At 46.0% G+C, this 9,598-nt stretch overlaps 1 protein-coding gene across 1 annotated transcript in view; it reads left to right on the top strand.

Annotated features, from left to right (window-relative positions):
• Window positions 1-2,881: 2,881 nt before the first annotated feature.
• Window positions 2,882-9,598, top strand: part of LOC147748699 (adenylate kinase isoenzyme 1-like) — a 485,769-nt gene continuing 479,052 nt past the window's right edge. Inside the window, exon 1 of the mRNA XM_086963633.1 lies at window positions 2,882-2,981. Coding sequence (XP_086819759.1) covers window positions 2,882-2,981 — 100 coding nt within the window. The remainder of the gene's footprint in view (window positions 2,982-9,598) is intronic.

Here is a 9,598-nt window from a genome sequence, read left to right as displayed (position 1 = left end):
ACTTCCTTCTAAAAAGAACTGAAAGGAATGACAGGTGGTACGGCCTTCAGGGCACACATGAACAGAGCAGATCAGATGCCGTCTGGCAAACACAAACGCACATCAAAAGCTGAAAAAGACAGATCAAAGGCCAAGAGGCTAGAAAAGACTTCAGAAATCAGCAGCGCATGTTAGAAGTTTTAAAAAAAATCACAAAAAAGCAAGCATCAACATAATGTGAGGTATAAATGGAGCCAACAAAAAAAGTCCTGCATACAGCTCCTCTCAAAAACTCCTGCAACAAAACACTATGCCACCAGATTCATCGCAGCTGCATTCAGTATTTGTCCAAATCTTTTATCTTAATGTTTTCTTTGGTTTTACATGAGGCACTTCATTACAAAACAAGTATGTTCGATATAAAAACAAAGCAGACAACAAATGCAGTATGCAAACAGCGTAGGGTAAGCAACAAAAGTAGGACTTAGGAACAGTAAGTTAGCAATGGATCAGACAATGGCAAAATAGCGAAAATATTTACCAATTTAAGACTATGGAAAATTAAATAAATGCCTAATGCCAACATGTTTAACAAACACCTGGTTTACAATGCTCAGAACAAATGACAAGCACGGGGAAAACGGGAAACCCCTTGCCAAGAAAATTACATCCTTTATGGTGCCACGATTTCTTTTCTGTAAAAAAAAAAACACAAACATGACTCAACGGGTCACGAGTGACCAAATCCGTGAAACGTTTTTACAATTGCAGGCATGGATCATCTGAAAGTTCTGAAATAAAAGTGCCTCAAAACAGATTCCAAATGCATAAACAAAGCCCAAAGGATATACTGGCGGCCGTGAAACTGAAAGTACGGCCAGCCGGCCGTGAATAATTAGGGAATGACAACTGCGCTGGGAGGAGAAATGCAGAGCGCACGCTGACAAGCTTGTGGGAGGGGGGCTGGGCTGCCTTTGATGTGGTAATGCGAGGCAGGCAGGCAGGCGGCTGGTGGCATTGTGCACGCGCTTTTTAGGGCTTACGCTTGCGCAATGACCTAAAAAGCACATGCACTGCGTGCAATCGCCAGTGGAATCGTGCTTGGTTAAACGCTGTTTAAGCCCCTATAGAGCTTCGCCAGCTGTGCGCATGCGCACAGCAGGCGAGCCCTAAAAGGTGGAGGGAGGGCTTGCCAACAAGAAGCCACTCTAGGCAGAGCCTATGAAAATTATACTGCCCAAAGAAATTAATATGCAGCTTTGGCCCTAAATATGGGCCAAATGCACAGGCTGTTGGCTGGAGGTGGTGAAAAACGCTGCTCTCCTGTCAGAAGTCCGTATAAACTCGAAGGTAAACAAAGAAAATGGCCGCCGCGCATGTGCGGTAACGGCCGCCTTGCAGCAATGTGAAATGAGCACTCGCACACCGCGCGCGAGCCTCACAGCCCCGTCTCCCGCTCCACCAGGACAGAAACGGCACGGGCGCAGAGCGCCCGACGCGGGAAGGTGACCACACTCTCCCCGCAGCGACGCGAAAACCGCCGAAACGCACACAGCGCCAAAAAAAGGCAAATGAAAGGGCAGATGCGCCGGAAATTTGACATACACCAGCGCGTGAACACAGCGCAAAAGCAAGCGGTAACAGCAGGAAGCGCCTAACGCATAAGTAAGTCAATCAGCACAGTCGCAAAGCAGTAATATGTAAAGTAGACTTAACTGGCTGCGGAGCAGCAAAGAAAAATGAGTTGGTATTCTCTATGGGACATTTTATACTGGGGACTTTATGATCTATCATGTGATAACCAAGTATTCATGGGTATTGTAGTTTTTGTTTTCCATGCTGTTTTCTGATTGGCTGCTGAGCATTTTTAATAAAGAAATGAGAAAGCATATTCGGAGCCTCCAGTCCTGAAATAGAATTTACGTCATGCCAGGTGAGCGTTGTAGGGCAAAGGACATCCTTTAAAGAGTGATTTTCTCTCTGGGTTTCCTTCTCCTTTTGAAACTCTGGAGCAGCAACTTTGTCATTGTGTCACCAGGGCTTTAAGTGGAAGCTTTTTCAATATTATATATAAGCCATAGTTGCTGCTTATTTATCTTATGCAACCAACAACCATTGACAATGCCAACAGTCCTAACCTGTTGTAGGTATGATGTTAATTGTTGTATCATATATCTGGATTCAATGACAGAAACAGCAAAATTCAAAGCGGGCGGCACTCTATGCTAAGCATAGATTTTTAGGTTAGTTGCTTTAGGCCACTCCCTTAATTACATTGGCCACACCACTTTGAGAGAGACCCCCCCCCCCCCCCCCCAGTTTTTTCATCCCACTTCAAGCCCCAGGTTTACTTTACAACAAAAATACATATTTAAAAAAAATCCACTTCTCCAAAATGGCAAATAGACGTCATGGAAAGGGTCTTCAGTCAGAATCGCCGGGTTGGACTATTCAAAAAAAGAAATAGCAGTTCCGTTGTCCTACGGAAAAAAGATAATGATAACGTGGAGTCGGAATGAAAGAAAAGCTAATTGTAGCATTATGTTAAATGTCCACAAGCGCAGAGCAGAGGAGCAGTATCAACGTGCTGGTCCTCCCCCTAAATGACACATGGTTTTGCCCGAGGGCCCGTTGTGACGTCAGAAGACGTCTGGAAATACGCGGTTTGTAATCCGGGGCCGCCCAAAACGGTGCAAACCAGCGCGCAAACTGGGGCTGGCAGACTACGCCATCGTGCTCACGCATCAAAATTCGACGTTCCAAGGCAAGGCTCCTGACGAACGTTGTGCGCACGCGCTGGTCTAGCTGACGTTCAGTGCACGTGGGATAAACACCTGTCCCTAGAGAGCCTGTGATTGGTTGAGCTTGACGCCCTTTCCCGCTCTTTTGCGCTTGCACCTCCATGGGGAACTGTAATGGAAGTGGTAGCGGCCAAGGAGACCAGCGATATCACAGGTCCGGCAGCCCGGTGATGGTACGACGGAGCAGACTGCCCCCACAAGGTAAGGGTGGAGGGAAAGGTAAGGTATGGATAAAGAGATTGAGTCGAGTCCAAGGAAGTAAGCGGAATGGAAGAGGGGTGGGTCATTACTCTACTGCATACATGCCACCATTTTAGAAGAGGAAAGAGGGAGATTAAAAATAACTTAATCAGGAGAATGTATTTCCCCCTTTGACTTCTATTGAAGGAGATGCAATTTCAGGCTGGAGACAGCCGAAATAAAGCAATTTTTTGGCTTGGAAAATCTTCTTAAGTCAGCGGCCGTAGTGCATTAATAAAAAATGGAAACTGAATGCTGTGCACAATGGGTGAGAGATGGGGTGAGTAAACATGGGGGCGGGGTCAAAGGCGCTAAAAAAACTTAAATATTCTCAAATGTTTTTTTTAGTCTTTCACCTTCAGGTAACTGTGTATAAAATAACGCATACCTTAAATGAAAAATAAATGCAAGTTAAGCTAATCAGTGGGAAATGCACTATTGTACTTTTTGAAACCTCTATAGTAAATGCATTGCAGATGTCTGTATCTGTAACTAGAGAGCCACAGAACTGAAGGCGGGTTAGAGCAGTGGAGAATAGTTAGGGGCGTAACACAGGACCCTCCTGCGCAGGGGGCCCCAGCCCTTCATAGGGCCTCCCAGTTCTTGAGGGTGCCCCACTCAGTCCAAGGAAAATAAATATCTGTGAGATATGGGAGACGTTGGGGCTCCTTATCACACTTTGCAGGGAGGGCCCATCATTACCCTTTAAGCCAATGAGAAAAATGACTTGTGTCTGTTACCTGCTACCAAAGACAACCTCCAAAATCTTACCTAAAAGTGCAAAAATAACATCGCCAGAGGAGGACAGGCATGACCTTGCACGAAAGGCATATGCAGACTTATGCTTGCCTCTACCAAAACCTGGGGAAAACAGCATATCTTGCCAGCCACACGAAATTGGACTTAAAAAAAAAAACTAATGAGTCTCAGATGTGGACTAATACAATTGAAAGCATGTAAATCTGGGCGCCTAAATGGCTCCACTAATCAGAATTGCAGAATGAGTGATTTAAAGCAGTAATCTTTGATGCATATTGTTTGTATTTGCCCCAGTCTGAAAAGCATAAGGTGCATCTGGTTAAAGCCAATATTTCGTTGTTTGGGCAGATATTAACCCCTTAAGTGCTGCCTCGGTGCGTTGGCCGACGGCAGCACTACCTCCCCAGTGCTGCGCACGACCATTGGACGTCCATTCAGCACTAGTTCCAATGGACAGCGCAGCACTGGGGAGGGATGTTTACGAGCATCTATGAGGTTAATGTAACCAGGCCATCATCATTTGCATGACTGGTATAGACGCACAGCTTTCAGTTAGATGCATAAACGACGCACAGCTTTCAGTTGGATGCGTGAAATTCCTTAGAGCATCTCTAAAGCTGCAGAATTCGGCCCCTGCAAATAGCTAATGGGTCAGCTTGAAAGCTGTTACCAGTCTCCAGTTCGAGAATGGCTAGCTACCTATGCCTGAGGCTTCTGCTCCTTGCAAAATGCACTTTCCCTAATAGCTCACAGACCTGACCTGCCACCCTGGCTAGTGTTATTGGGAAGAGGAGCACCGCAGACAGTCAACAGGGCTTTTTGAACACTGTCACCAGACCTTAATTCATGGTCAGCCACCTAAGCCCATGGTCATTGCACTTTGTACCATGCACTTTACTTATCAGTTCATAGTCTTACCTTGACACCTTGGCTAGGAATCAGTGGGGAAAAGGAGCCCAGTAGATAGCTAATGGGGTAGACCGAAATCTATCACTGGACCATAGCCCCAAAAAACCATCTAAGCCTTAGGCTACCTGTTTCCTTATCATTCACTTTAATTCCAAGTTCCTAGTCTTACCAAGACACTCTGGCAAGGATCAGTGGTGAAGAAGAGCTTTAGGTCTGGGACGAGGGCTTGGCCTTGATAGGCCTCTTGGCACTGCACACATCACCCCAATCCCAACTACCATTTCAGATGCACTGGCACTATTGGGGCCATGGTCCCTTTCCCAACCCGCCCCACTTCAGCTCATGCTTAACATTAACTAAACACTACCAGTTTCTCAGATAGTCCACAAGCCTGCAGTGTTAAAGTTTTTAGCCTGACCATTGTTTATAGACTCCTTGGAAGCCTTGCCCACACACTAGGAGCTTTGGCACCGAAGGAGTCCAGAAGCTTTGCTTAATCCTCTCTTCTCTGTACATTTTCTAATCCTTTAAATTTAGCTTTGAGTCCATTTTAATAGTTGTCAATGTTGAATGTTTTAACCTGACTGTTCAGTTTGACTCTTTGGCACAATTGTAATATATCATAATGTTATACTGACAGGAACAGTTGACTAGGCAGCCATACTATGTATTGTGTTTTGATGATGTATGCCTTTGTTTTTAACAACATGTTTGCTTTATTTTCGCTAATTGCTATGGTTTTAAATAACTAGAAACAATAAACATTTTTTATCTAGCTTTTATCTTTTTATCTGTGTATGTTTAGTGCTAAGAGGTGCCCCTGTCTGTGACGGAAAGCACTGTGAATATTTAAGTCATAATTTTAAACTTGTAGTATACACAGTATAAGATAGCGTGCTACAAAATGTGCAAAAATGATTAGGATAAAAAAATGTGCTTCCAAAATATAGATTTTAGTAATACACAGACTGCGCATAGTGCAATATTTTTATAACTGTCCTTTAAAAGCACACACTTCACAGATCAGCTGGTAACTCCCTTACAATACCACTCTGTGTGTCATCAGGAAGCGTCAAGTCATTCCATCAATTGAAACCAATAACGCTTCCAGGCACCCTTTACATTTGCAGATTGACCAGTTGCGCAAATTTAAATTTCTTTCGGGCACGCAGCCGCCCTGGCTAGAATGCTTGTTTAGTTATCTGCACCTCCCTCGGTTTTTTCTGCAAAGAAGACTACTCCCTGCTTTACACTGAAGCTGAAGCATTTTAAATGTCAGAATTAACCGTCCAGGACTTGTTATCTTTTCACAAAAAGTAGGGAAACTTTTCCTTGAATTAAAAAAGTATGGGCATGTCGTGCCCCTCCGATCCCGACCCACTTTGAACACTGTCTAATGTAGATGATGTTTCTGTGAGCATGAGGATGTAATGTAGTGATGTTTTTCCTGGGTGTGCTTCCCTCCATGGTGTCCATCCTAAAACATCTGATTCTAATTAACATCTCCCCTTTTCCTTTGAATCTTTTGAAAGTTAAGATTGGCAGGGTCCTGAGTGGCGATGCCCAAGTACCTTTAGCAAACATTATCCATTTGAGTTTACTTGTAGATCTGTTTTCGTTTACTTATTACTTGATTCAAGATTTTTTTTTGTAACAGATTATTTTGGGTTTTACAGAAAAAGTAAGTGCGGAGAAGTGAATACATTTCGTACACAAGGCCTATGTTACGCTGCAACATATAGTACTGTACAGTGGGTGTACGTACATTATGGTAACCAAGTACAAATCAGCATCGTGTGCAGTAGCAATAAGATATTCAACAGAGTATATCCATACATTGATAGCTGTGTCTACATAGCAAACCTTGTTTAACAACTGAACTGTGAATGCTACCTCCCCTGCCCCCAGCAGACAGGTTTGTCTATCAATTGTCGACTAAAAAAGTGTCCCACTATAGCAGCACTTATTAATGGTATGTGGTGTGTATGGTTAACTATGTTGTTGCATTATGCAGGGACACTCATGCGATAACATCTTCCAGTGCCTATCTATGTTTAAAGTTACGTGTATTGCCTGTAGAAGTATGGTTGTGTGCAGTATAAGAATTTTTGTTGAGACTTATTTCTACCCAGGCCTCGTCCTTCTGGGAGGTAGTAGCGGTGGGTATTAGGCTGTGAATATATCTAACGCTTTGAAGGATTCCAGGAGGAAGTACCAGTTCATGGCAATAGGCTTTTTCCGTAGCCAAAAATACTCTTTCTACGTATGCTCCACCTTCTGCTAACCCCCATTTTGCCACACCTTCCTTCCAGGTGAGTAAAACAGATGGCGTTTCCGATTTCCACCTCCTAGTTATGATTCTTTTTGTTGGTATAAGCACTAAGTCTGCGAATTTCGCATGCACTTTATAACTCTTCGACCATGGGTAGAGACCTAGAAGACAGCTCTCAGCCGTGTGCCATGTGTTCTCTCCGACAACCTAACGCATGCCGCAGCAGTCTGTGCCCAGTATGTGGAGAGGGTAGGGCAGGCCCACAACATATGCAGTAGATCAGCGTCTTGTTCAGGACGTTGTGGACATACCGCTGCAACAGCAGGGATTATTGCATGTAGTCTATGTGGTGTAAGGCATGCTCGCTCTACTATCATGTATTGTATGAGTTTGAATCGTGAATTGTGTGAGATACGTTTCGGATATTCGAGGAGAAAACTCCATTCCTTATCCAGAAAGGCTCTACCCATATCCACTTCCCATTTAGCCCATATTGACAGCAGGGTCGATGATAAGTACGTTTGTATGCCTCTGTAAAACCATTGTATTAGATGTCTGCCAGTGCTCATAAAATATATCGATTGAACTAGCTTGTGTGTTGTGGGTTCAGTCCCGTCTGGGGCCCAGTGCCGTTTGATGTATCGCTCAAGGCTTGCGTGTGTTAAGAACAAAATATCCGCGAGTCCCTGTTAGTTTATGAAGTTGGTATGATTAAGCAGTGTCCCATCTCCAAACAGTGAGCCTATAGTAGTCACGCCTGCTTGTTCCCATGTGAGCAGCCTACGTTGTGTTAATGTGCCTGTAGGAGTAGGAAGACCCAGAGGTGGTATGTTAGGGGCATATGGAGCAATCTGAGCAGTGTACTTCAAGGCTGATTTCCAATATGTGAGTGCCACCCTGAGCAACAGTGGAGCCGTGGCTGAAGTTTGTACCTCAGGGAACAGTAAGTTGTGTAAAGCACCCTGGGCTATCATACGGGGCTTGTAACCTTTTTCATGCAGATTGCGCCTGCCAGCCAATAAGAAAGCCAAGCAGTAAGCCCTGAAGTCCGGCGCCCCCATACCCGAGCGCCAGACGGTAACTGCAATTTTGCTAGGCTGATTTGTTGACGACCCTTACCCTGTATCAGGTAACTAGCAGAGTGTACAACATTTTGAAGAACCTCTTCGGGATTACTACCAGTAGATTGGTGAAAAAATAAAGAATGCGTGCAAGCTTTACCATTTTAGGTATAGCAATGCGCCCGCTACAGAAAGAGAGAATGAGGTCCAAAAAGTGATTTGTGAACACATAGAAGTGATTGCTTTTTAGAGGTTCCCTTCCAGGAGATCCTGTGGATCTCTATACGCCTAGATTTCCAAGTATTTAAATGTACTCGGAGCCACATTGATCCCCACTGTTCCAAAGGGAAAAGTTTGTATTTGAGAGTCACCCATGAAGGAGAATGCATGGGATTTACCAATGTTGATAGCCAGCCCGGAAATGGACTTGAATTGCGAAAAGGTGTGGGCTATGGTTAGTACATTTTCTTGGAGGTCTCTGGTGGGAGACCTCTGACCTTCTGGCCAGAGACCCACACTCTCCCCCCTCAGCTCCGCTGGTCTGCCGCTGCTCGGTGTGAGCAGGGTTCGAGACCGCTCTCGGCCCGCTCTCCGCCTGCCTCAGGTTCTTCTCCTGCTGCCGGTACTGTTTGCCCGTATTTGTTTTTGCCACTTTTGCTTGCCTGCTTTCCTATTTGCTTTTGCCTACTTAGCTTTACTTTTGTACCTGATATCATATTCGCCTTGTTTAGCGTTTTTAATTCTTATTTCTCTGCCCCTCCCCTCCCTGCGGCTTTCCCGCTCCCGCCTCCTAGCTGAGCTCTCCCTCCCCCTCCCCCTTCCCCTCCCCTATTTAATGGCGGCCGCTGTGCGGCCGCAACGCTTTTCCGCCAAAGGCAAGCCCGTCTGTGCCCGACCAGCGCCAGGGACCCTGGCCCACTGACCACCCACCGCTACGACTCAGCGGGACTCCTCGCACTCAACCCCGGAGGTAGCAACAACTACCAGCGGTCCGAGCTGAGCACCAACCACGGACAGTTCTTCTGCCATCACTTTTGTCAGGCCTTCAACACTGTCCGCACCTCCACGGCCACCGCCCCTGCACCAAACGCCGACACCACAAAGCTTTGAGGTTCATCCTCCTCAACATGCGCTCTCTGTACAGACATACCGCAGAAATCTGGGACCTCCTCGACACCCTTCACCAGACGTCGCCTTCTTTACAGAAACCAGGACCAACACCTCCTCCATCCCCGACATCTCCACCGCCTTCCCTGACGGATACAAGATCCAGGGGAAGGACCGCCCCAACCACCCTGGACGAGGACTCGCCATCGCACACAAGAGCTTCCTCCGACTCTCCACTTCCACCACGAGTGACTCCTGCTCCACCACCGAACACCTTCACTTCCAGATACAGACCAGCCGTAGAACCACACTTTGCGGCACCCTCGCCTACAGACCCTCCTGGACCCTGCGCTTCGTTCGCTACGACTATCGCCGACCTTATCGCACCCCATGCAATCGCCTCCATGGACTACATACTCATCGGAGACCTTAATTTCCACCTCGAAAACCCCAGCGACCTCAACTCCACC

Source organism: Lissotriton vulgaris, chromosome 1_1, assembly GCF_964263255.1.
Source record: "Lissotriton vulgaris chromosome 1_1, aLisVul1.2, whole genome shotgun sequence".
NCBI lineage: Eukaryota > Metazoa > Chordata > Amphibia > Caudata > Salamandridae > Lissotriton > Lissotriton vulgaris.
This window is presented reverse-complemented; position numbering and strand designations above follow the sequence as displayed.